At 45.0% G+C, this 27,794-nt stretch overlaps 1 protein-coding gene across 2 annotated transcripts in view; it reads left to right on the plus strand.

Moving 5' to 3' along the window:
* The window catches only part of ARHGEF12 (Rho guanine nucleotide exchange factor 12), a 69,924-nt gene that overhangs the window by 13,725 nt on the left and 28,405 nt on the right, over positions 1-27,794 (plus strand). The window contains exons 2-8 of one of the 2 annotated variants that reach the window (XM_010403871.4): positions 16,705-16,728; positions 17,449-17,537; positions 18,998-19,054; positions 24,984-25,082; positions 25,768-25,817; positions 26,573-26,630; positions 27,250-27,428. In XM_010403871.4, coding sequence (XP_010402173.1) covers positions 16,705-16,728; positions 17,449-17,537; positions 18,998-19,054; positions 24,984-25,082; positions 25,768-25,817; positions 26,573-26,630; positions 27,250-27,428 — 556 coding nt within the window. The remainder of the gene's footprint in view (positions 1-16,704; positions 16,729-17,448; positions 17,538-18,997; positions 19,055-24,983; positions 25,083-25,767; positions 25,818-26,572; positions 26,631-27,249; positions 27,429-27,794) is intronic. The other variant, XM_010403872.4, reaches the window with a different exon arrangement.

The raw sequence follows: 27,794 nt of genomic DNA on the forward strand, positions 1-27,794 counted from the left end.
ATTGCTTTTGTGGGTAGTACTTCTGCATGTGATTTAATCTTTTATTTCTTCTCTGCCAGTTTTAATTTGAATTTTCCCTGGCATCCTGCAGATGCTGTCCTCAAGTTTCACTCAGTGACTGCTGCAGCCCTGTCCATGATTGTACTTGAAAAGTTGAGGGTTTTTCTTAGGGCATTCTCATCTGCATCCTAAAAGTATTTGCTTAACTCATATAGCAAAATGCTCTGAAAATTGAAAGTTTGCAGGAATTCTGCCATGTGCAGTGCCTTCCCAAACAAGTTGTATATGCTAAATGTCTGTAATATTTTCTGTACGTCGCAAGGTGCCACAGACTTCTGTCGCTTCTCTTTAAAAGAAGGAATTATGCTACTGATGTAAGGTAGAATGGCTGATCTGGACAGCATTTCCACTTCAATTGTTGATCTCCCTTTTTACTGCAAAAACAATTTCCTGTTTCTGTACCTTAGTTTTTTGTTTTTCCAGCTAAGTTCCAGTAATGGAAGGAGCTGAAGTAATGAAGGGTTGTCTCTGTGAAGCAGGGGGTTTGGAAGATGATTACTTTATCTGCTGTAAGCTGTCCTTAAGTTGTCTCCTCTGACTTGCAGAAATTCCTAAGAGGAAGCTGCTGTGTCTTTAACTTCCACTGCCTCTTATGTAACCCAGCATAGCTGGGATACTCAAATGAAATATTTACTCATTTGCTCATCAGGTTGTCTCCTGCTTTCCGTAAAACAGACCCAGAGCAGCCAGAGAGAAGATTTCTTAGTCCTTTGCTGCTTGTGAGTGGCTGAGTCCAATAAAAGGTTTTGAGACAACACACAGACACTTTTTTGATGGAGAAAAGAAAACATAAAATCCCCCATATTCGATTCAAGTGCAGTTCTGTGCCTCTAACACCTTTATGACTTTTTGTAGGATGTACTGACAGAGCAGCCCATGATTTTTGTGCTTGACAACACTCAGGTGTTTCTCAGATGTGTCAAAAGATGCAGGTCATGAGTGGACTCTGATTTCCTGCTGAAATATGTCAGATTTCTCACATTTCTTCTTGTCTGTACTTTTATATTTACCCATTCTCTCAAAAAACCCCCATCGCAGTCTTTTGCTAGTTCCTGTTCATTTAGGATGTGTGGGATGGGTTTTGTTCCTTGATATAAAATAGGAGAAATGAACATTCTGAGCCCAAAGGAAAGGGGGAGAATGAGGGTCAGTGTTTATAATATAAAGCTCTGTGGAGTATTTGGGTACTCTGATGGGGAAGCTGGGCAGCCATTCTCTCAGGGATGATTTTTGGGGCTAATAACATGTGTTGGCAAGCTTTTTATTCATTGTTGTGTTACAGTGTTAGGGATTTACTGCTTTAAAATGCACATGCCCATCTATCCCATATCCTGGTAGTGTCTGTATGGAATTCTTCGTCAATAACAGATTTTTTTCATCCATGGCTGCCTGAACTTCCCAAAAATTTGAGTGAGGTTTGGCCTCTCCAGCTGAGCTGAAAATATCACACCATGGAATCCCAGACTGGGTTGGGTTGGAGGGGACCTTAAAGACGATTTTGTCCCATGGGCAGGGACACCTTCCCCTATCCCAGGCTGCTCCAGCGTGTCCTTGGACACTTCCAGCGACACGGGGGCAGCCTGTGCCAGGGCCTCCCCACATCCCAAACAGGATCCTGGGGGTTTGGTGTGTTGGAGGCTGAGGATTTCCTGGCAGGACTCCCCCAGCAGTGGCAGGATCGGATGCTGAGCTCCTCCTGCTGCTGCTGCTCCGTGGATTCTTTCCACAGGGGTGTGGACTCTGTTCCTTGGGGACCACTTGGCTTCCGCTCTGTGGAGCTCTGGGAAGCTCTGCTTTTCCCAGGCCTGGCTCCTTTTTGGGCTAAAGGTCTGGAAATTCTGTGTAAATATTTACCATAGGCCAGCCTGACGGGCGGAGAGCTGGGATTGAACAAGGAGAGGAGCTTTGCCGATGGGCAAGGAGGAAGGAATTCCTTAATCAATGCGGAATATGGGGGACCAAAATTGCTGTTCCTTGCAAAGAAGGATGGAGCACAGAGACTTCAAAGTTCTGGAAAGTGAAACCTGGGATGTTCAGGCTTGGGACTTGTGTGATGTTTAAGAAGCACTTATTTAACTTAATTTTCATGCATTTTATTCTAAACAGGCAAAGACAACTCTCTAAGTGAGTTCTTTACTACTTATTCCTATCCCATCTTTCCTATGTTCTTAGGAGAGATTTCTTTTTAAATTATGTATTTTTTTCCATACTTTTCTTTCCTTATCCTCCTTTCCTGCTGTTGTCCAGGACTGTAGAAATCCCCGTAGATTTAAAGCAGTGATATTCCATTTACAGTCCTCGCCATTTCTTGGCTATCTCTGATTTCTCCTAAAAACCTGATTGCATCAGACTTTCTTGCTTTTTATGGTCATTTTTTTTTCCTCCTCCAAATTGTTTTCTTATTATGTCCTGTGACTGAGCGGACTGGGGGAAGGAAATCTGGGAAATCAGAGTAGGAAGCGAGACAGATTCAGGAATGGAAGCTTCTTTCTTGTTTTTACACTGTTTCCTGGCAGCTGTGTTGGTTTGCAGTTGAAAGGGATGTATTGTGTTGCTTTCTCCCAAAAACTGTAGATAAAATAGAAAAAAAAATTAATTCTGTGATTTTTTTTAAAGTTAATTATTTCCATAAGCAAAACAAAATTGCAGACAACAGTTAAGTCTTACATGACTGTGCCCTAAAGTCCTTTTTTTTAATACTAAATGTTTTTCCTGATAGACTGAAATTTCATTTGGATTCTTCAAAGTCTGTTTGACTTCTTTATAACGAAGAGAAGCTGCAATATCCATTTCTGACCCTTTTAAGCTTGTTTTATGGTACAAATGCATTTGTTTTCCCAAGTGCTGATGCCAATAACAGAATTTTTATGTTTCAGGGAATTGAAAATGTCCCTTCTGAGTTAAAAGCCTTGAAGCATATTCCTTTTGTATTCCTGGTTCCTTCTCACTGACTTTAATGACTTCAAGTTAAATATTTTGCACGAAAATTTAAAATGGATGAATCTGAGGGGTTTTTTTGCAAGGATATTTAATATATATAAATATATAAAAGACACAAATACGTATATAAAAGACATAAATCTATAAAATACAGAAATACATAAAAGTAAGATATAATACTCTATAATGTTGTACATATTTGTATGATTGTAAAGCAACCTGCAACCTTAAATTGGTGGTAAGGGTGAAGTGTGGCAAGCAGCTGGGAAATGTGAATTTGCTCTGTACAGTGAGGGAAATAAGAAATACCAATGTTTTAACCAAAAGATAGTTCAGTAAATTAAGGTTTATTGGTCTGTGAGATTGTCCCATCTGTGTTTCACTTGATGATGAGGAGCATTAGGGAGAAAAATTTGGAAATCATTGATTTTAGAATGTAACCCAGGTTTAAAAATATCTCTGTTTTGACACCCTCAGCAGAGGCTGTTTGGTGCATGTGATTCTTACTCAGGCATGAATAAACTGGATATGGAGCCCTGCTCTGGGATTTGCAGCCCCTTTTCCCTGGCGTCCTTAACTCTGATTCCACACTGGTTAAAAACCCCAATATTGATCATTTTTTCCCTTGTGCTTCCCAAGGACTGTGACAGGAAGGGGTGCTCCTGTGAGGATCTGAGCTGATCCTGGCCTGGCTTTTTCCTTCCCTCTGGTTACCATTTTCTTCTGGAGAGCTGACATTTTCTGCTTTGTGAAATTCCTAGAAAATTGAGGAGCTGGGCAAACGTTTCAAAATAGGAACCAATGAGACGGAGCTCTCTGCTATTTCGAAAATGATAATGCATGCCACTGGAAAAGGGAGAAGCATGGAAAATACAAGTTTTGGCTGGGAAATTATTGCATGGAGCAGGGAGATGGAGGGGTAGGAGTTGATTTCTTTGGCTTCCTGTCCTCTGGGTAATTGCAGCCTTGCTGCAGTTATGGCTTGGAGATGATGTTTGGTACCAGCATGCATTGGACTGGGCAGGCTAAAAAATTCAGTCATGAGAACTGAGGAAATGCAAAAAGAATATAACCCTGTTAATATATTAAAGTGGTTTGCTGCAGTTTCATTTTGTAATAGGCCTCGTGATTTGGGAGGAGAAAAAAAATAGTGGAATTTAATGAGGAGTAGGGTAATTCAAATCAAATCACCAAAAATGAGTTTGGTGGAGTTCTCTGGGGTTATGGCAAGGACTAAAATAGAGATCTTGGTTTTTCCCTGCCCTGTCTGTATGTGGCAATTTGGCCGCTTGTTAATGGAGACCCGCAGCCCGGGGCGTGCTTGGAGCCCTGGGAAGATTTACATTAATCAAACACAAACAGACAGTGTAGCGTGAAGAAATTTCTATCCCGCCAGCACTGCTCCCAAACTTCATTAGGTTATTGGGGCAGAAAAAGAAAACAGCCCCTTCACCCTCCAATCCTTCCCCAGGGCTTGACCACTCGGGGAAGCTCAAAAACCTCACAGCCCCCCTGTTTTGACCTCTGAGTTTCCCTGTGTGGATGGCAGAGAGGGGCAGTGCTTCGTTCTCAGCCCGTTGCCTGCCTCCCCACTCCTGAAACAATCCAGAGGCTGTGTTTTCCTGGTGTGGGCGCTGCTTTTCCAGGTGCCACGCGTTGCAAAACGCCTGGAAACCCAGTACGTGCCCAGCGTGGCACAGCATGACCCCTGAAAGGCTGGAAGTGGATTGAGGGGAAAATCTCAGTGCCCTCTGCCAAGCCTTTGTTCCTGTGCCTCGTGATGCAGCTCCTTGGATCAGTGTTGGGATTTACTGGCGGGAATGCACACAAATCTATATTTTTTTATATATATATATATATTTATGTATGTTTATATGCACGCATATAGATGCACACAGAACATGCACCTCCATCCGTCATGCATACATAAACATATATAGAGATATATATTTTTCTGCCCTCCCCCAGGACAGCTGGAAATGCTGAATTTTAAAATCCCAGCTCTGTCTCCTGCTTCCCCTGTTGCTGTGGGCTGGCCATGGATGCTGCTCTCCCTGAGTCCATGAGCAGCCCCGGCTGATGCTGCTTGGGAGGAGGTGGGAGAGAAGAGGTGGAGTTTTCTTCCCTCCCCTTGAGTGGTCAGTGAACAATCAGGCAGATGCCTGCCAAGGATATCCAAGGAGAAGCGTGAAAACCCCGGGAAGCTTCCAAAGAGGACAGCTCAGGCTCCTTGGGGAGGATTTGGGATCAGAGCACTCCCCCTGGGAATGGGCCTTTGGGATCTCCCTGCTCAGCTGACTTTGGCGTGTGAAACAGGTAACACAGAGCCTTTGTTCCTATTCCCTGAGACAGGAATACCTTCCTTGAATGCAGAGCAGAGAGAAAGGATTTTTCCTTTAATATCTACTGGAAAAAAAGGGTGGGAGGGGAGGTTTATCTCCTTTTTTTTTTTTTTTTCTCCCTTTCCTTTTTTAATAGCTGTTTTGTGAACCTGAGTTGCTCCTTTGTATTTTCGCTGTGAAAATGGCCAGTTTAATATGTTTGCTGTGAAAATCTGTGTCTTGGTGTCTGAGCTCAAGAACAAAGGTTTTGACAGGCTGGAAAGATGCTTTAGATGTAGATGCTGGCAGCTCTCCCTTCTTTCCATTTCCCAGTAATTTCATACCAGACCCTTCTCACCAGCCATAGGGAATGTGATTTTTGATAAGCTGATATTTTATGCACGTTGATGTTAAATTAGCTGTTGCTGCTCAAGCAGTCATCTCTGAGTGTTTTGGGTGGGGTTTTTCTTTTCTGAATACACTTTTCACTGATATTACATTTTTTTTCCTAATTTTGTTTTATTGTGCGTTCTAAAAGTATTCTGAAAATTAAACTTAATTGTATCAGTCGCAGTGGTGATGTGGACAGATTTGAGGCAGTGTTGATACAGTGACAGCCATCAGATGAGCTATGAGAGAAAATGCAGTGTTTTGTACTAATACATGAGGTTTTGATGTGGAAAGGCTGTGAGATGCTGGGGGGATTTGTTTCTTTTTAATATAAATACAAATACAGGCAGTGAGGGCTGGCAGTTCTCAGCATCCTGCCTGGCTGAGGGGGAGGCACCAAGAGCTGCTGTCACTGAACCCAGTGGGGAAACAACTCCAATCTGGCATTGCTGTTTCTTGGTTATCTCCATACCCCTTCCACATATCTTGGGGAATTTGCTGCAGTCACCTCTTAGCAGCTGGTAGCTTTCCTGAGTAAATATTTGTTTGGGTTTGGTTTTGGTTTTTTTTTTTTCCTTTTGCTTGTATTTTTATTTGTTTTATGAGACCCAAGAGGCAAATACTGATACAAACACGTTCAGAGGCCTATTAATAGCTCTGTGTTTGACTCATAGGCTGTTCTTAGGATCTTGAGCCATTTTACAAGGAGCTTCACTCCTGGTTTTTTATCTTCCATTTTACAGTCAAAGAAACAGGGCTTGATGTTGCTGAGAAATCCTAATCCTGTGTTCTGCTCCAGTCGGTCTTTCTGGATTTATGCTGTACTTTAGATGGAGGGGAGACGAAATGGGAAGGAGCAAAGCATGCCATGAATGCCTGTGTACATTTTTCCCTCCTCATGCAATGTGTGCTATGTGCATCTTTTCTCTGGTGTTTTATGGGCCAGAGCTGCATTTCAGGGCAGAAGTAACAGGTTTGCATATCCCAAAAACCTCTTTCTTTTTCTTGGGCCATTTAAACAACTGAGAGAGCTTCAACTCCAGTATATAGTGCTGCTAATCTCTTTATAGCTCAGCTGACATCACATTTTCTTTTTTTGGAAATCCTGACAAACTGCAATGCATGGTGGAGAAACTTTCCATGGATGCTTCTAAAATCTGAGCAAATGCTGGGACAGAAACCCTCCTGGGAGGTGTGGAAGCCAGCAAGGTGAAATGCTCCTTCAGTTGCATACTTTGAGTTTAGGCTCAAATAGTTTGGGTGCCCTTGGTGTTTGTATCTACAGGAGTAAAACTTCACCAGAATTAGCTGGGAAGGACTAAGAGCTAAAAATACACAGTACAGGTTAAGCAACACTGTGGTAATGATTTCTTGATTCTCTCCGTGCTGCAGCTTTCCTTTGTAAAATTGTGGATCCAATTTTTCCCTTGGTGTAAATTAAGCCCCTGGGAGCACTTTGCCTTTGGGTGGTTTAAGACATATTAGCTGTAAATTAGTTTATGGCAGCTGGGAAATATTTAGAAGCTTTGCAGAGGTCAGAGGGGTGGATGTTGTCTGCACATCCCATGCAGAATGGGTGTAATTTGGCCAAAGGTTCATCACTCAGTGGGAGAAGGGAAGGCAGGGCTGGAAATGCTTTTGGGTTGAGTGTTTGCTTAGCTTTGAACTCATAAACGGCTGGTTCTGGTGAGCAGGCGAGTCTTGGCTTACATTTCCGAGCAGTAAACGCACATGAACCTTTAAAACAACCCAACGAGTGCTGAAGGAAAATTTAAATTAAGACAAGGTGCCTGCTGACCTCGTTTGTCATAGAAGTAACTTAATGAAACTTCTGAGTTGTACAGTAGGTCAGACAAACTGATAATACCTTTGGAATGTGTAAATCCATGGGGGAAGGTGCTGCTGAGCTCCTGTGCTTCTGCTGATGTTGTCAGGTTGTAGGGACATCTGTGTCAGGTAAATCACAGGATCCCAGGATGGTTTGGGTTGGAAGGGACGTTAAAGATCATCCAGCTCCGTGGGCAGGGACACCTCCCACTATCCCAGGCTGCTCCAAGCCCCGTCCATCCTGGCCTTGGACACTTCCAGGGATCCAGGGGCAGCCACAGCTGCTCTGGGCACCCTGTGCCAGGGCCTGCCCACCCTCCCAGGGAACAATTCCTTCCCAATATCCCATCTAACCCCACTCTCTGTCGGTTTGAAGCCATTCCCCCTTGTCCTGTCACTCAAAGCCCTTGTAGAAAGTCTCTCTCCATCTTCCCTGCAGGTCCTGGAAGGCCACAATGAGGTCACCCCAAAGCCTTTTCTTCTCCAGGCTGAACAATCCCAATTCTCCCAGCCAGTGACACATTAAACCGGGCAAAGCTCATAATGCTGAGGAGCACAGCAACAACTCAGCCTTGTCTTTTCTTTAAAACATCTTTTTAGAAAGACACACGGGAGGAATAATAAATGTCTTATTGCAGGTTCTTTAGTACGCTCTCAGTAGTCCCAGGCCGTGGAGGTGTGGTGTTCCTGTGCCAGGCAAGTGTACTCACTCCCCAGAAATGTGAACTCTGGGCCAAATACTCCTCTGTGCCTCTGAACCTTGTACATATATTTGCAAAACTTAAAGCTGCCTAATTGGAGGCAGCGTTACACTGCGTTGAAAGCTACATTTCCAGTTGTATTACGTGCACTGTGTGTTGGGGTTGGTGTTTTTTTTTTTTCCTCTCCTCCCTTTCTAATTGCTGTCTTTTGCTGTTTTTAAGGACTGTTTCCACACCAGGCTCGTTGCTGGTTCATAACAACCACAAGCTGGGTATGGCATTAATAAGGAACTAGGCTTGGTGCCTAATGAAATGCACCAACTGCTCCCCGCGCTGGGGCAGCACGAGTGATGCCAGTGCTGGGGGGTGTGTGTGCCAGGTGAAAGCAAATCCCATGGCACTCCACAGCTGTGGGTCTCTCTGGTCTGCTTAGGAAAAGAAAATTGTCTTGTTCCTTTGATTTTTTTTTTTTTGGGGGCATTTCACTGGAAAGCCGTTGCAGACGCTGTGGAGGAGGAGCGGTGCTGCTGCCACCGAGCCAGCTCCGCATTGCAATTATTGGCAAGCAAAGCAAACATTTCATTTCCCCGTAATTAGCTGCAGTTTAGGGAGGGCAGGTTAATTTGGACTCCACGCCCTGTCTGCGCAAGAAACCCTGGTGCTTGATTTGATTCTTTCAGGCTGTGGGCAAAGGGGTTTAAAAGGACTTTTCAGAAGTGAAAGCTGGTGGAATGAATCACAACAAACGTGCTCTACCCCTCTTCCTTCCCTTCTTCCAAACAGCTGGAGCTCAGGATGCAAAGATGATGTGAAAATACGGAAAAAATGGGGTATTCTGGGGCTCTTCTGGTATGGCCAAACTGCATATTTCAGCTTTTTCTTGCTTCAGGGAAGCTTGAGCTCTCAAGGCCTGGGAATATTTGTCTATGGCCTACTTCAAAATAAATAAATGAGTGAGAAAACTCATAACTTTTGAAGTCACAAGCTTGACCTTTCTCCTGTACCTGGCCACTTGTGTTAAATGGGTCATGCAGTAAAAAGTTGCAGAGGAACAAATCGTGAATGTTTCTTGTCTGCTGGGCGCTCGTTCTGTGTAAATTTTTGTGATGATAACATTTTCTGGAACTCTTTTTAGAAAAGCACTTGGCCTCTTTCAGCATTTGTGGTGTTTAATTTTTTTTCCATTTCAAAGCTGTCAATTTTTCTTTCCCAGAGGTGAAAATGGAGAGATTCAGTAATTTGTAACCAGTCACGTTGGGAAACCAGTAGGAAATCGCCTGGGATTTGGCAACCTCTGTTCCCCACCAATTTCTGAGCGGGGTTTGTGCTTGCTCTGAGCTACATTCAGTGGCCAAACCTCATCCCTGTTACTCAAATCTTGCTTTTAGGCTGAATCTAAAGGCAGCATTAAGGAAACATGAGCAACCTGGTTTATTTATGTTCCCTCCAGAGCCCCCTCCCCAGTTTTCATTTGTTTGGCTGCTTCCACCCTGTTGTAGGGCTATTAAACAATAAATGGCCTTGTGTGACAACTTCAGGGCCTGGAGAGGGAAAGCTGCTGCTTGGAAGCTGAGCCTTGGAAGTCAGTCAGGAGTGGAAGAACAGCACTGGCTGCTGAAAATGTCTCTGTCCCCTCCCCTTTGGAGAGTTTCTGCGGGGACTAAAAGTTCTTGCAGGGTCCTGGCCTGAGCAGCAGAGCAGCACAAAGGCCACATTGAGAATAGCTGCTGGGGAAGCCCTCCTTCCTTGCCTGCCCAGTAAATGCAGCTCTTTCTCCATGAAAAGCCCTGACATCAGCTCTTGGAAAAATCCAAGTGCTTGTGTCATGGAAAATAGCTGAGGCACTTGCTTGGGCTGGGGCTGAATGACTGAACTGTGGATGAAACGTCTCTGGAGATGCTTTTCTTCTCCCTTTTCCGAATGGTGCTGTTCATGGAGAGACTGAAACCCTTCCCATCTCAGGGTTTTACGGGGAAGGACGCTGAGGAAAGAGCTACAGCTGGCTGTAGTAAACTCAGAGTACCCTGCTTGTCATTTTTACAGGACATACTATGATGATACATTCCTGTATCATCAGGAAATTCCATGTGTGGAGGCAAATCTCCAAATTCTTGCTGTTTGTTTTATGGAGCAGATTTATCTTTGCATTCTGCTTTTCTTTCATAATTTAAGCTGGGGGGTTTTTTTTCCTCTTTTCTTGCTCCCTTCTCATGCCGCCACCTTCTCTTCACCCCTCTTGATGAAGCCCCTCACCCAGAGCCAACCACAAGAATGAGAAAGAAATCTGTATATAGGTATTTAATTTTTTAAAGCTCAATGAGGAAGCATCCTGTGAAGGCAAGGCACAAGTGGAATTCTCTTTTTCTGTAGAAATACCTTCCTCTTGGAGCCCTGACCCTCCCCATCTTACAGATGGAACTTGCCAGCCTTCCAGACTTTGATTTTTATCAAATTCATCTTAACCTAGTTTTAAGTGTTTTGCTCAGCACGTTGGTTGCCATAGCACCAGTCCCTTGCATCGATCCATATCCTGATCCGTCAGGAAATATGCTGATGGGCTCTGTTGGCTACTCTGCACTTTCTCTCCTGAAAGGAAAATTGAATGGCATATTCTGGTTATGGATAGAGACATTAGTGGCTTGAAAAATGATAAAATATTGAATGGGAGGCATTTCCTGATGCTTTATTAAGGCAAATGCAACACTGAGGCTGCTGGGGATGTTCAGGGGGGTTTGACACAGAACATACTGGCTCTGTGGGCTCTCTGGTCACTTCCCTAAATTTCCCGTGTTCCTTCTCCAAAGGCAGTGATGCCTGTTCACGGAGCTGTCAGCAGGGCAAGGTTAATAATGCCAGGAAGGATTCCTCCATGAGTCACTGCATCAGCTGTGCTGCCTGCCTCGGACTCCCACAAAAATAACATGGAGCTTGCAGTGCCTCCCTCCCTTCTGCCTCCTTGCACAAGTCCCTGAGATCCATCCATAGGCTCTGACAGTTCCCAGGAATCCTCCGCATTTGGATCCCCGTTCCCCTGCTCCGTGGGTCCAATCTGTTGACATCGGTATGCAGTGGTTTTGGGGGTTTTTTATTTAGGAAAAAACCGCGGTGGTTTCCTGAGCTTCTGTACTTTGATCCATGGAAAAGATGACCCAGCAGAAAGCTGCTCTTTCCGTGGGTTAATGCCGAGGTGAATGGACTGGATGTGTTGGATCAGGGCTGTCCCAGACTGCCTGGTGTGCTTCCAGCTGCAGTTGGTGGCTGCGTTTTCTCCTGCTTGCCAAAAGTTGCCCGCTTGCTGCATCCGTGTTTTCCCTGGATCTGCCTGTCAGTTGTTATCTCCTCAGCTCCTTTGGCTCTCCCACTGCCCTGTGCCCTTTTCCTTGGGACACAAAACTGCCTTTAGCTCCGTGGAAAGGTCGTGCGGGTGCCACTTTGTGTCAGCACTCTCCCCTAATGCCTTTGTCAGGGCTTTTAAGAACCTGCTCTGGTGGATCTGTGCCTCTGCAACCCTGGAAAACAAACTCCCTGCCGTGTTTTTCTTTCATTCTGTCTCTTCCAAGGTGAAATTCTGGGAATTATCTGCAGAATAGCATTTATGACAATGCTTACTGTGCTTTCAGGGCACTTTAAACCTCCTAGATTTAGATAGAAAATGAAGCATTTCTCTGAGTGCTGTCGGTGAGGTCCAATCAGGGTGTTGAAAATGAAGTTTAATAGGTATTAAAGGAGCTGGATGCACTAGGAATAGTCCTGAAACTGTTCAGTGATTTTTACCTGTCACCCAGGAACAGACTTTGGTTTTTTCAGGATCTATTTGGGGATGTATGAACGAGAGGAGAGCACAATCCAGCTCAGCCTTTCCGAAATCTTGAACACCCATCCCTGGGAGCGTCCAAGGCCAGGTTGGATGGGGTTTGGAGCAACCTGGGATAGTGGAAGGTGTCCCTGCCCATGGCAGGATGAGCTCGAAGGTCCTTCCAACCCAAACCTTTCTGGAATTCCAAGTGAGCTAAATTCACTTTTCACCAAAATCTGTGGAGCTGGTGCTGGCCAGAGGCTTCTCATTGACTCGTGGCTTGGTGGAAACCTCCTGAATTAGGATGAGATTTTAAAAAGCCATAGTTTAGGGTTTTTACTGGGGGGACTTGGAGTTAACCTCTGGTTTCCCTCTTCTCTTTCTAAATGTATGAAAAAGACAATGAAAATGATCAACCCTGGAGTATTTCTCCTCTCTCCTGAATTTGGCATGATCAGCTGTGCTTGCTGCTTTTCTTTCAGAGTTAGAATTCATTCCGAGGGTTTTTCTGCAGCAAGCAACATCTTCTTTAAATGAAACTAATAAAGCACTGAAGCAGCTTCTATTGCAACTGTTCATCTCCTAATTAAAGATGAGTTCTGTCAAGCAAGCAGTTTTTGGCTGTTCTCTCCTGCATGGGTTTCACAACATTTCTTACTCATCTGGGCACAAGTTGGAGTAATTTCTCCTTGCACGGTGCAAACATACACAAGCTTCATTTCAGGCATGTGAGCAGTCCTGGAACTAAAGTTAGGCACATGAATAAATATTTCCAAGGTTGAGGCCCTTGTCTGAATCTAAATATTTTTCTCTTTGATCAGCTTTTGAGATAACAGATACTTGAATTCTGGTAATATTTTAGTAAGGGAGGAAAAAACCCCCCACATGGTTATCTGGATGCTGTGCTATTTATGGTCAGCTATATTTTCAACCTCCCGGGCTAGAATGGAATGCTTTGTACTGCTGGAAGCCGGGAATCCTTCCTGCTCTCGTGTTTTTTGACACATTAAGTCTTAAAATTACCTTTTTCTGCCTGGCTTCGAGGTGGTTATTAGGCTCTGGTGCTGCTTATGTGTGAGCTAACTTGAAATGTAATGTTTAATCTGCGGTGTAACTATTGGTAGGTGTATTTTCCTCACTTAGATTTTCCTAGTGCAGCATGACTAAGAAGACACACTTTTAGTAATTTGATGCATTTAAATGACTTTTAAATTATTCGGACCCAGCATTTTAAAAACAAAATCTGACTTGGCTTTTAATTGGTGCTGGTATTTGGGAGAGTGGAACAACTCGTTTGAAAATGTGCTGATGTTCATCAGTTATCAGACAAAATGTCTACAGGGTTTTTATCGTGGAGCCTAAACTTGCCAGCTCCATTTGGAATTAAGGCTCCAGCTGTTCACCGCACCCTGCTCTGCCTTCTTGCTGCTGTTTACAGTAGGAGGTGAAATATATTTTAATTTGAATTATGTTGTGCTGGGTGCCGTAACATGGGGAGGGGATTTTCAGGGCTGCTTTCAAATGTAAGAATATTTGCAAGTGAAGATCAGTTGCCCTGAAACACAGATAAACTCACGAGAGCTCCTCTGTGATCTTTGATGGGATTTTATCCACTTTTGCTCCGCTTCCTGCTGTAGTGACACAGCGTTTGGGAAATGAGGAATGTTCTCCAAGTGGTGTTCAGGCAGGGAGCTGGGAGAAGAGGCAGAATGTGGTACTGCATGCTCCCAGCAAGGGTCGGCGTTGTAGCCTCAGCCCAGCTGACTCTTCCACCTCAGATTTCTCTGATTTCATAACTCGGTGCCCAGGAATGATTGCAGATCCAGGAGGGGAGGTTTTTTTGGAGGGGCTGGAGAGCTTCACCTTCAGCCTGGCTAGACAAAGCCCGTCCCTTTCTTACTCCGTTGATTTTAGGGAGTACCTGTGAAGCAAAGGCAAGGCAGGAGAGGGTGTGGAGTGGTGGATGTGCAGCACGCAGAGGCTTTGCTGGGGTGCCCTGCTGCCTCCTCCCCTGCTCCCACCCTGTCCCTGCCTCCTTCTCTGCTTCTTGGGAAAAGAAGGAAACTCGGGATGCTGGCAGGTGGCCAAGGGGCTCCAGTGCTTCCCAGAACTGCTCCCGGCATGGCTGCATGGGATGGGGGACACAGCCCTGGGCTGGGGTCTCTTCCCAGGGAGGAGAATTCTCCCGAGCCAGCTGGATCCTGACCCTTTGTACCATCCAGCTGTGAGCACAGCTATGGATTGGGAACAAGGGGATTTTGGCTCCCACCCCACAGGAACTTGAAATTCACTGGTAACGTCAAAGCACTGAAAAAATTCCAGTGATTTCAGTGCTGCTTTATTTACAAAAACTTTAAAGTTCCTTCCTAAATAATTAATCACCAGCCTAGGTATAATAAGCAGAAAAGTTTTACACAACTTCTGGACCTGGAAAATAGGACGTTTGTGTTTCAGAGATAATAAAGAGCTCTGAACCAGCTCAAAAGATACAACAGTGAGCTCACTTTGTGTTGTCCACAAACTCTGCCTGTTGCTGCAGGAGCAGAGCCTGCAGTTCTGGCTGCTGATAAGAACCTCTACAGGATTAAGTTTGTCACTGAAATGCTTCATTAAAATACTTATCAGTGGTGGTAGGGCTTTTTATGCGGCTCAAAAGTTCAAATGCATCAGATAATAAAATGGGGTGTAATTCATCCTAAGCATCTTTTCCTGTCTTTCCCTGGCTTCCTTTTTTTTTTCTTGTTTTCTGCTTTTCAATGAAACACTTGATTGCTGCTGCATCTGTTGACTGCTCAGGGTTCAGGCAGGGTTAGATTGGCCTGAGATGACTTTTGTTTGCTTTGCTTTGGGATTCAAGCTGTCTGTCCTGCACCAAGTCCTCCGTCAGTGGCTGAAATGCGTAAGTGGGAGGATGGGATGCTGAAGAGATGTGGCTTTGCAGGTAGAGCTGAATGAGGAGGGGATGTTTCTTATTTGAATCAGAGTGGATTTCTCAGACCTCTCAGATTAAAACAGAGCTCTTGGGGGCTGGAAGAAAGAGGACTGCCACCTCTTGCCTTCAATGAATTAACTTTCTGCTGTTTATGCAATCACAGGGCCCTATCTTCCCCCTTAGTTTGGAAGCTGCTGTTGCAGTTCAGCTAAATTCGATGCTGTTATCTGAAAGATGGCAAGTGTCTTGCTGTGTATAATTATTTTCAGGAACAGGCAGACAACATTTTAATTTCCCTTGCCTAATGTGTCATCAGATGCTCGTTCGGAGTTCCATATTAGTGCATGTTTGCACAGGGGATTGGCATGTGGGAGCTGGCCAGTTTTGGGTGTATCCACACTTGATGGCACAGCTCTTGCTCCAAGAGAGGCATTAGGCTGGCTCTGTGCAGCTAGTTACGGTTTTCAGGTAATGGGGAGGGAGTTACTGGAGCTTTAGGACTGGGCTTTTCCTGCCTGGGCCGCTTGAGGTGGAGTTATCGAGGAAAGAAGAAGGGAGTAGGTGACAAGAGGAGCATTTGGGGCAGTTTTGTGGTGCCACAAGGAATCTTGGATGGAAAGCTCTGGGAGAATGGTTTGGTTCTGTGTGCTGGACCAGTTTCTGGGATGGGGCCATGGCTCAGCTCAGAGTCACAGAAACGCCACATCCACGTGTTCCCTGCACACCTCCAGGGATGGGGGCTCCAAACCTCCCTGGGCAGCCCCTTCCCGTGTCTGACCACCCTTTTCATGGAGAAACTCCTCCTGCTGTCCAGCCCTCCCCTGGTACAGCCTGAGGCCGTTCCCTCACGTTCTTTCACTCATTGCCTGGGAGAAGATTCCAAACCCCCTTGGCTCCAAACTTTGAGCTGAGCCTGACTTTGGAGCTGCTCCTTGTCCCTCTCGTGTTGTCCTGTTCTAATCCAGACTTCCCGTGGGACTGTTGATTGTTACCAGACTGGTCTGTTTAAACTAAAAACATCAAATGAAATTATGAAATGGTCATTTATTGCCCTGGTAACGTCTGTGGTGTTAGAATTGTGTGGGCCTGAATTTCTTCCCTCTAATCCCTCACCCTGGCACTTCTTGGAAAAATGTATATAAATAGGAGAAAATGCATTAAGAATGACTGTTGTATATAGAGGGGGAAATTATCAGCTATAAAACACCTGTAGAGCCTTCATTTAGAACAAAAAGTGATTTAGGTTACCTGGTCTTTCCTTGCACAGCTCTAGAGGTGTGTTTTGCCTTCCAGATGAAGGATCTAAAACACAAAACGAGTAGGAATGGAGCTGAACTTGTGAGTCTGAGAAGGAAATAGTTGTGTTTTTCGAGAGCAGAAGTTTTGGTGCCTCGAGCTGGATGGCACCACCTCGTCCTGGCAGTAATTGAAGGGAAAAAAAATCTTGGATTCGTAAATCCCACGTTTTCCTCAGTTACGAACACAAACAGACTTTTTTCTCCTTTCAACTTTGTTGCTTTTGTTACCTGTATGTGTAATGCTACTTGGAATAGGTAATACAATTTCAACTTTGTTGCACTTGTCTCAAAGATGGCAAGTTCGTGGAGTTCCATGAAAATAGAGATTGTGAAGGTATCACAGAAGTGTAAAATAACTGTTGGTATTTAAGCATTAATGGTGATATCAAACCTAATACTGAAAAACATACATTAAACTTCTGTTCTTTTTTCTTTTCAGGTTTCCTCTCAAAAAACCTTCGAGGTGAGTTCCTGAAAATTGTTTTTTTTATTGTAAATTATGTATTTTTTTATTGTCAGTGATGCTGCAGCATTTTTACAGGGGGAATGCTTTTAAAAGTTTATTAAAAAATATAAATACACAAACACAGCTTGTAGTACCCATTACAGATGTGAGGAAATCAATATCCAGATGGGGATAAGGTGCCAAAAATAGATTTGTTGGTGGTGTCCTTGGCATAGGGTGAATGTTTGCATTCTGTTACATGGCTGGGGGCTCATCTTACCTGAGATTTGAGATGGTCAGGGAAGGGACACTGTTGGTACATCATGTACAGGTGCTTCCCTTCTGGGGCTATTCTGAATCTTTAATTTTGGCATGCTGAGATATTTCAAGTTTGCTGGGAGAGTTAAGATTTCAGGAGGGCTTTTTCCATTAAATTTATTTCGCTTTTAAAATAAAATACGGGCTGATGCTGACTGATAAAGAGAATGCACTTGCTGTTACCAATTCTGGAGGTTACCAAGACTGTTCCTGGAACCTTGGATACGCTCCCAGAGATTGCAAGGGAGATCATTTTCCCCTTTGAATTCAGCCTGGGAATAAATTTTTTAAGCGAACTCGATGCCTACGTTTCAGTCTGAATTTCTGGTGAGCAGGCAGAGCTGGGTGAGGTTTTTTCTGAGCAGTCAGGCAGCTCCTGTGGGCTCTGCAGTGAGGATTTTGTGTTTTTCTGTGCCCCAGACATGGCAGCATTCTGAGCAGAGAGTCTCCAGCTGACAAGAAGCAGAAGGTTGAACGCTGCAGCAGCACCCACGACTTTGATCCCACAGGTAAAATCCTAAAATTCGAGAAAAAACCCCAGCAAAAGCACTGGGAAGCAGAATAAAAATGATTTTAATGTGCCATAAATGTGGTTTTCAGAGCTGTGTTGTTCTGCAGAGGCAATGTGGGCATTGAAATGAATGTGGGCTTGATTTTTAACACCCTCATAATCAACCTGGATTAGTGTATCAGTAAATAATTATAACAACTTCCACTTTCAGGAAAGTCAGGAGGCAAAGGCTGTAATTAGCTGTGAGGAGTTCTTTAGTGAAGTCTGAAATTGGAGATGTGGTTGGCTCAGCCAGCACTGGGTTGCCCTGTTGGGGTTTTTAGTTTTTGGAGGTTTGTTTTGCTCTTTGGTGCATTTTGATCCCTCTCTGCCACTTGCAAAGTGAATTTGTGCTTCCCAACATGACACATTTGAAGATGAACACCTCATTTTAAAGGATTTGCTATCCTGCTTTTATTTAGCCTTCCCAAAGGTTCAATTAGGGAAATGAGGATGAACACAGGATTCTTATTCTCTCTGAAACACTCACCCAGTGCCTGATCATGAAATGCTTGCTCCTGTCTGAGCCCCCTGGCCCCATGCAAGGTGCATTTTTCCTGTCTGTGCATTCAGGCTTTTCCTTGGGGCTTGGGGAACACAGGGGAGGTGAATGGAAGGGTGGCACAATTTGCAGGATGTGGGGTTTTTTGTGCACAAGGCTGATGTTTATAAACCACCCTGGTCATGGTTTCTGCCACTGGCTGCATGAGTCCTTCTAGTGTGCACAAAATAAATGAAAATGGGCTTTAAATGCCAGTTAAAGACATCCTGTAAGGGAAAAAAAACCTGATTTAATGCTCACCTTTTTTTTGTTTGCCATTTGGGAGAGGTAATGTAAAGTCATTTCAGGTCGGGGGAAATCTCAGGCTGTGAACTCGTTTTGTAGAAGGAATTTAGTTTCTCCAGAAACAAACTTCAGGAATCCTCTAATCTTAATTTGCAGAAAGTCACTCCAATGTTGAGAGCTGTTACCTGGCTTGGGATTTGATAGGGGAGCTCTGCAGTGCAGCCTTCAGAAAATCCTTTTCTTTTCGAGGGGTGAATTCAGGATGCTGAACTGCTGTGCCTGTGCTGGTTGTTTACTCTGGGGAGCAACATTGCCAGAATCTCTGTGCTTGGACTGGTTTTTCATCTGTAGTTACTGCAGAGAGCTCCTTTGGTTGTGTCCTAGCTCCTGTAACAGATTCTGTGTGCTGTTACCTGTGTCTCCGTGTATTATTCACCCCTTATTCCAAGTGTTCCACCTATGTTTTGTTCACATCTTATTTGTGTTTTGCACGATTTAACCCAATAAATCCAAGTCTGTGTTTTTCATGAAGTTTGGTTTGTTTTTTTTTTTTTTTTTTTGGTTTTTTTTTTCTCATGTTTAGTCTCCATATTTTCTATATCTCTCTCTCCTTTTCTCCTGCTCTCGTGCAGATAGCTCCTCCAAGAAGACAAAGTCTAGTTCTGAGGAGAGTAGATCCGAGACGTATGGTAAGCCAAAGCTGCAGCCTCCCCCTGGGCAGCTCCTGCTTTTCCTGTCTGTGCATCCCAGGCTTTTCCCCCTTCCCTGATCCGCATGGTTGGCTCTGCAGCAGGGACTGCCCTTCAATCCTGCTTCAGTTCTCAGCTTGTAGCGTGGTAGTGGCTGGAAAAGGTTTGATCTGGCACCTGTGGAGAGTTGGGAGTGCCCTCCTGGTGTCACTGGGTGCTCCTGGCAGTGAGGGCACAGCTCCCGAGGGGTTTGTGCTTGTAGGAAAGTCTGTGCCATCTTCTCACCGTGGAGGTTGGAGCAAGAAATGCATCTCCCTGCATTATTTGTAGGTTGTCTCTGTCAGTTCCTTTGAACAGAAATGGAGAAATGTATCTGTAAATAATTTAAATGAATGTAAGGATGTGAATTTCCCCATTCTCTGTCTCAGAGGGAGTGAGTGGCCCTGCACTCCTGGGCTTGGAGGCTGGAATAAATGGCACATAATGAGTTTGGGATGGGAATATCCCCACACATCCTGGCGTGGTCCCTTCCCCATGAGGGGCCTGTTTGCTCCCTCAGCTTTCCCAGATGTGTCAGTCTTGGGCTGTGACACTCCCCATCCTGTAATGACTTATTCCATTTCCAGTCGCTGTAGATATTTGCATTCATACCTTAGAATTTAGAAGGGAATGAGTTCTCACAAGTTGTTTTTTTGGATCCTGTCAGCATCTCCAGCCCCTTGGACTTGGGCTGAATCTGGCTGCATTTCTTATTTCCAGGTGTGCATGTCTTAACTCCAGCCATGGGTTGCTCTCTTCCTTTCTTGTTTCGGTGGTGGTTTTTTTGTTTTTAATTCATGTTTAAAACAGTCTGTGACACTTTCTGATTTTAATTTGTTCAGAAAATTGCTGCTGCTGTAGGATTTTGGATGCAATGACTCTTCCAGAATCATCAGCTTTTATCATTCCACTGGAATAAACTGCCAGGTGTTCATGGCTGTGCGCCAGCTTCTTAACCCACCTCTGGAATACAAAATGAGGCTGTCAGAGCAAGAAACACTAAAAACTAACCAAACAACACCAACCCTGAAGAGTTTAAACCAACATAGGCATGTTAGGAAAGGCTGGTGCAGTTCAGGGAGGTGTGTCCTGTTCTTTCTGTGAGATCTCTTCACTTCCCCTGGAATTTTGAATCACACACTTTTTTTTTTTTTTTAAAGAAAAGTAACATGATAGTCATGTTCCTGAGGGTGTGAGAGTGTTCCTTCAGAGCTGTAAACAGCTTTGGAGGGTGCCTTGATGGAAACCTGTCTCAGAGAGAGCTGGCTTGCTGCAGCTTGTCATTCTTCCTGCCACCCTCCCAGGGAATGAGCAGGGAAAGGGCTGGAACAGCAGGGATTTGGGGATGATTTTCTGGTGTTGAAGCCTTGTTGCTCCCCTGCCAGGTTAGTCAGGATAACCAAACCACCCTGGGCTCCTTTCTGCCCGGTGCTGTGAAGTGCTGGAGGTGCTGTGGGTTAATGACAGGAAGCATTTGCTGCCTTTGCTGGAACATCTCCGTGGTGATCCCTCTGCCCCAGCCCGGGCAGTGGCCTGGCTTTCCCTGTGTGCCAGAACCAAACACAACTTCCTGACGTAAGCTGTGACTTCCCCCAGGCTTCCTGCAGATGCTGTCCCCGTGTCCCGGATCTGTGGGAGCAGCTTCCACTCATCCTTCCTTTGCAGCAGCCTCAGCTCTGTTGGGCCTTGCCCTGCCTTTTGTCTGCTTTTCCCAGGTTTCTCTGGAATGTGTGCGGAACTCTGCTGTTTGCTTTGGAAGGGACCAAACTATTCCAAACCCTACAAGTAGAAATACTGTACTGATATTTTCCTCGCTGCTGACTGGATGGTGGCTGGCCTCTGGAAAGGGAATAATGGGGAAGGCTGGAATGACAACAGGGAAAGGAGGTGTGGCTTTGCTGGGTGTTTGTTCTCACCTCTTGAAATTTTGAATTAAGGAGCCAGAATTTCTGCAAGTGTGTGAGTGGCTTGGAGGGGCAGAGTGGTCAGGGAGGGAAATTGTTCTAATGTACAGAAGTTAATTTATGGTGACATGAAGCTCTCAGTGAGATACTTTCATTCTTAAATCCAACCCTCCCATGTTTATCTGTTCAACAAAATTGAGATGGTCAGGAGAGACACTTGAGTGTAGTTTGTTATGCTGTAATTTGCTAATTAGTCCCATGATCTCTCATGGTATTTAATATGTTTTTCTTAAAGTAGAATTTTCATCTCTTGAATGAACTTAAAGCTAAAATTACCTTTCAAGGTGGTAGCTGAGGTATCAGTTTCTCTTTCCCTTTCCTCACAACTTGGTTGGTCCCCAAAGATCTTTCTATTTAGCAGTCATCAATTTCTGGCCTAAATATCAGCCTGGACTTGACACAAACTCTTTCACAGATTTTCTCCAACTTTGTGATAAGTTTTTGGATTTTGTTTTGAAATTTGAGATGGTTTTTAATTGAAACTTTTTCTCCCTGGGTTTTGGGGGTTTTTTTTGCAGTTCTTAATCAGCTTTGCATTTTCATGTTGTGGCCACCATTTTTTCAGAGAAATTTGCCTTCATAAAAGTTCTACTTCTCTTTGTGGAGCAGCATTTCTGACAATAATTTATAGACAGAAAGCTTCCCAAATGAAGTGAAACATTTGTCCCCTCTCAAAACCCTGAGGAGTTTGGCTTTTTGTTTATGGAATGATTCATTTCAAATCCCTCTGTTAAACTGCATTTTCCTATGGTGGCCTCATGCCCCCAGGGGAGGTTTTAGTTCCCAAATCTCAGCTCCCAGGCCATGTCCTGCAGACTTGGGAGATGGAATTCATGTCCCATGGAATCCCAGGCTGGTTTGGGTTGGAAGAATCCTTAAAAATGCTCTTTTTCCAACCATTCCATGGGCAGGGACTCCTTCCACTGGCCCAGGTTGCTCCCAGCCCCATCCATCCTGGTCTCCATTTTCTCAGTCGGGTTTTTAGAGTGAACCCCCTGCCCTGTTTGTTGCTAAAGAAATTCCCTGTTTCGTTAAATAACTTCCAAGTAGGATGTACAGAGGAGACAAATAAAAGCGATCTCCCAGAGCAGCTGTTGGACAGCCCAGATGTGTCTGGCCAGGCTGTTTGAGAGAATTATTTTGGCCATGGGGTGTCAGTGACCTTGAGAAGTTCAGGCTTTGCCCTTCCACCATCCCAAAGGCGCTCTTGGAGCAGGGCTGGAGAAGGGAGAGGGACGAGTGCCACCTATTGAGGAGCCACTCCTCTCAGCTTTCATTCTTCTCTCTGCTTTCACTTTTAATTTTAACCTCTGTAACTCCAGCACACCTTTGGCTGCTTTGTTGTGCTCCTGGCTTGAGGCTACACCAGTGAGTTTGGGGCAGTTTTCATCTCCATGGGGACAAAAAAGAGAAAGATTTATTATTGTTTTCCTCCAGAATTTTATGAATCCACTGAAGACACAGAGATTTAAAGCATAGTTAAGTGATAACTCACTTCATAACATGAAGATACTGTTAAGGGAAAGCAAAAATGAGAATTAAGATGATTATTGATTCGATTTTGAGTACTGTCAGTGATGAATTCTGTTGAGTTTGTAATACTTACTAAGTTTCAGCTGGAAAAAGTGAAATATCACGGTGAGATATTTGAAAGTGAGCAGAGTAGAAGAGAGCACGTGAAGGGTGGTTCAGGCAGGGAGTGCTATCAGAGCTGATCTAGTCCTGCAGGTCACACTTATCTCCAAGAAACTTTAAGATAACTTCATTAAAATCACTATAAATTGTGTCTCAGTCATGCATGGTATCTCCTACGCCTCATTCCAGCCTTTTATATTGGATTAGGGGAAGGGTTAAGTGTTTGCTCCTTATCTGAAGGAAACAAGTACAGGAAAAAGCAATTATGGACTAATTTTGGGTCAAGTTGTCCTAATTTCAGCTGTCTCTCCATTCTAAATTTAAATTCTTGGGTGAAACTGAGCCTTGTGGAATGAGAGTTTAACTTTAATAAACTTGAATTAAATTAAATTATATTCTGCCTGGTCAGTTTATGTTGCACTGGCACTGCTTTGGCATCTGGCTCACCCAAGGAGGAAGTTTATCAGTAGATCCAAGGATTATTGCTTCTGGAGAAAGAGAAATCCAATGGCAGAGCAGACTCAGGGCTCTGCTGTGTCTTTAAACCAGGACAGTCCTCGTGAGTCAAAAGCTGAGTTTAGTGCCTTACTCATCCAACCTGTGGGGCTGGCAGGGAGCTGGAAAGGAGCTGTTTCTCTGAAAGAGCACCAGTTCCCACACCCCAGCCCCAGGCATCATTCTTGGGAAGTGAGGCTTCAAGAAGCTTGGTCATATAAAAGAAGGGGAGGTGCACGAGGGAGAGTGTTCCTTCACTCATCCCTGTGCAGAGGGGGTGAAAGGTGGGGGGATCCTTTCCATCTCTTCCCCAGCCCCGCAGAGCACGAGGTATCCCATGCTTTGCCCTGCTTTGTTGGCAGGAGGGGAATTACTGGGATGTGACAGTGCTGCAGAAGGCCTGGAACACTTTTTCCACTGCTCCCACACCCATTTTCATCTGTGCCACACTGGAGGAGAACAGGACTGACTGGGCAGGCAGTGTTTGCTCTTGAGGCTCCTCATTTCCATGGGGAGTTGCTCCAGAGAAGTGAAAGGAGCCACGGTGGTTTGGGAGCAGTGTGAGACACGGGAATGACTCCCTGCTCTGTTACCATGCATCCCTTAAAACTCATTCCAGAAAAGCCAGTCTGGCTGGGACAGCATCTTCCCAGTTCCCCGTGTTCCCTCCATACCAAACAAAACTGCTGCAGTTTTGGAATCTCATTTGGGAGAGCTCTGATTTCTTTCTCAAGGTGCCAGTGTAGGAATTTTGCCTGCTGTGCTTTTAGAAATGGAAAAGCAAAGCAAGCTGTTAGAAGGAAGGGTGATGTAAATAAAAGAACATTGGGGGAGCATTTTACAGAGTTCCTGAAGTGACTTTTCAGGATGAGGGCTCCCTTGTGGGAGGCTTTTTGCAGCTGCTCCTAGGAAAGTGCTTGGCAAGGAGTGTGCCAGGGCTGCTGCTGGCTTTTGTTTTGTCTTTCCCTTATTTCATTTCCAGGTGAACAAAAGACATCCCCAGCTTCCCACCTGGTCCAAATGCTTCCCCTACTAAATGAATTTATCTCTGCACCACCATTTGTGCTCACATTATACTGAGTGCACCAGGAAACAAAACAAGTTGCCTTTGATGTCTCACAGCAGGTTAAAGGAGGGGCAGATTCATCTCCTGGGATTTTGGCCCTGAACTGCTGTTTATTTCAGAAGCCCTGTTCAGGGCAGTTGAGTGTGGCTTGTACTTGTTCACCTCTGCTGTTCTGGCTCTGTGCAATATTTCACCTGGAGCAGAAGGTGCCCCAGGAGGAGATTTTGGCTGAGAATTGGGAGAATTTTCCTGATCAATAGATCTGTTTTAGTCCAACCCCCTCGTATTATTCTGAGGGATTTGTGCTCCTCTTTCAGAGCAGCTTGTAGAAGCTGTGAGGGGTTTTTGGTGGTGCAGTGGTACCTGACAGCCCTCTGAACTATTAATGCAGACAAAGGGAAATTCTGCTCATCGGTGTGGGTACTGCTGCTCTTCTTTAAATCCTGCTTTTCCCTCAGGTTGTCTCTGATGTGCCGGAGCTGTCTGCATCTCTGCTGTGAGATTCCTCCATTTTGTGTAGCTGGAGCAATAAGCTTGACCTGTCTTGACATCCCTCTCCATTTCTGGCCTGCTGCCCTGTCTCTCCTATATTTCCCCTGTGCTGTGTTATCCCCATTCCACTGAGCACTCTGTGATTATCTGGGAGATAAGGATTCGGACTGACACCTGCCTTGTGTCTCTTTGTGTTCCTCTCCTCCTCTCCTTGCTGCCCTCTCCCCTGTGTCCTCAGGCCTGGTGCAGAGGTGTGTGGTGATCCAGCGGGATGAGAACGGCTTTGGGCTGACGGTCAGCGGGGACAACCCCGTCTTCGTGCAGTCCGTCAAGGAAGGTGAGAACACCCTCGCACCTGCCAGCTTTCCATGGGGATCCTGGAAGTATGTGTGAGCTGGAGCAGAAAGCTCCCAAAGCCCTCCCCAAGCGGGCTGGCTGCAGCTTGGGAAGGGATGTGCAAGGACAGGGTTGAGCTGTGGGGATGCAGTGAATCCCTTCCTCTGTAGTTTCTCCCAGGCAGAAATCACTGACAGAACGAGAGGGGACAGTCTGAAGCTGTGCCAGGGAAAGGTTAGGTTAGACATCAGGAAAAAACTCGTCCCTGGAAAAGTGATTGGGCACTGGAATCACCTGCCCAGGGAGGTGGTGGAGTCCCCATCCCTGGATGTGGCACTCAGTCCCATGGTTCAGTTCATGGGGTGGTGTTAAGTCATAGGTTGGGCTTGGTGATCTCAAAGGTCTTTTCCAAGCTGGTTCCTTCTGTGATCTGGTGGATTTGGAGCTGACCTCCTGCATCCCAGGGGGAGGAAGTGAGTCCTTGGCACGTGGTGGGATTGTGGCCTGGCGTATCCAGTGCCAGGTGAAAGCAAAACTGCTCTAGACTTGATACTCAGAGATTTTACTGATAGAGGAAGTCTGGCTGAGTGCAGGAGTATTTGGCATGTTTTACAGAAGTCTTACAACCATTTTTGCTAGAAATGATTGTATTGAAACGGGAACTAAATGATTTCTTGTCCCTCCAGATGGAGCAGCCATGCGGGCTGGAGTGCAGACGGGTGATAGAATTATCAAGGTAAGAGCATTTAAATTGTGAGAGAAGTGGGTCCTTTGTCTTAAATGAGCTCTTTCCCTGAAAAAAAAAAAGTCATTGATGTATATCTGCTGTGGTGTTGGCATTAGGAATGGTCTAAGTTTCAGTGTTCCTCATCTCAGGATTTTATGGCTAAGTTCAGCATCCTGCCAGGTTCGAGTATCACTAATACAATAAAACCAGAAATGGCAGGGAAGAAAAGGAAAAGTTGTTAATAATGACCTGTATGTACATAAATGGCCTGCCTGAATTATTGTTTTCCCCCTAACTGCCCCCACATCCATGTTCTTTTTTAGTCCCAAGCGAGTAAGAAATCAAATCAGTAACTTAAAAGACTGTGTAAACTATTGCTGCAAAATGCTACAGCAGCTCCTGACACAGATGGAGCTGGGATTTCAACCAGGCATTGAAATTAATGAATTAAATTAGCTACCCTGTTGTTTTTCTGCCCAGGCAGAGATGGATTGCTTTTTTTTTTTTTTTTTTTTTCCTTTCCTTTCCCTGCCTCCTTGGGTTCTTTTTGGTGATGTGTGCAGAGTTTTCTTTCTGCAGAGCTCTGCTCACCGAGATAAACTGTTAGAAGGATAAATTATTTATCTGGTAATGTCTTGAAAGACGCAGTAACGGAGATGGGGGAGAAGAAAATGCTGCTCCTCCTCCCGGTGCCTGCTGTGGAATGTGTGGAACTGCTTGGAAATCAGGAGTTAAACACTGAATTTTCCCCTCTCCCTGCCCAGGTGAACGGGACTCTCGTAACACACTCGAACCATTTGGAGGTGGTCAAGCTGATCAAGTGTAAGTAAAGGCAGGTGGCTCTTCTGTCACCTCTAAGGCATGGCAGGCATCATTCCGAGGGCCCGCTCGAGTGACAAGGGTGAGGTCAGTGCTGAGAGATAAAGGGAGTGTGTGGAACAGAGAAGTGAAATTGGGGTTATTTTGACATCCTGAATTCAAGCTGATACATTCCCCTGTAGTTTCTCCTTGACTTAATGTTTGAATTACCATCAAGCCTTGCCTGGGTGCTTTCCCATCTTTTGTTTCCACCTGAACTACCACAGCTGGGCAGGCACTTGATGTGTACATTGCAGAGCACTACAGGAAATACGTTCCTGGTGGATTTTCTGCTACAAAGAAGGAGGTGGTGATGGTTTATTTTGTGTGTGTGCGCTGTAAATGTAACGTGCTGGGCTGGAAATCGGATTGCTTGCTTTTGTAAGGGATGATTCTCATGAAGGTTTTTGGAACATCTGAAATTTGAACAGATTTCTAAACCAAGCAGTGCTCTCAGGTTCATTGGTTTGGAGGAGGAATGGTGTGAATTGTGTCTGCAGGGTGAAATGCCAGTGAGGGAAACCAGAGAACCATGGAAATGTCCCCGTGTGTGTGACCTGTGCCTGTCCTTGTGTCCCCACAGCGGGTTCCTATGTAGCTCTCACTGTCCAGGGGCGCCCTCCAGGGTCGCCCCAGATTCCCTTGGCGGATTCCGACGTGGATCTGGCAGCTTTTGGGCATATGTCTCCCATCATGACATCCCCCCACTCGCCTGGCACGTCAGGGAATGCAGAAAGGATCACCAGCCCAGTGCTCATGGGGGTAAGGCTTAAAGCTCTGTTTCCAAGGGAGAAATGGAGTCGGGTGATTTTGGCCTGAATTTTTTCACACTTCAAATTGGCGGTGGAATATCTGTCCTGTCAGTGGGTATTTGTTCACTTCTGAAAAAGCATTGTGCAACTAAAAATGTCTAGTTCTGTTTGAGATAGTAGAAATACAGGTTTTTAAAGTGTTGATAGCTATGTTCAAAATTAAGAAAGAATGCCTAGCATAGGGTTGGAAATGTGAGTTGTTTCTCATCGGGCTTTTCAGAGCCCATGCTTAGGAAGTAGGTGAAAAATGTGCATGTCTATTTTCCTTATCTGCTCAGCTCCACCAGAAATACCCCAACCCTTCATCTCTCTGTAT

This window comes from Corvus cornix, chromosome 24, assembly GCF_000738735.6.
Source record: "Corvus cornix cornix isolate S_Up_H32 chromosome 24, ASM73873v5, whole genome shotgun sequence".
In the NCBI taxonomy this organism is placed as follows: Eukaryota; Metazoa; Chordata; class Aves; order Passeriformes; family Corvidae; genus Corvus; species Corvus cornix.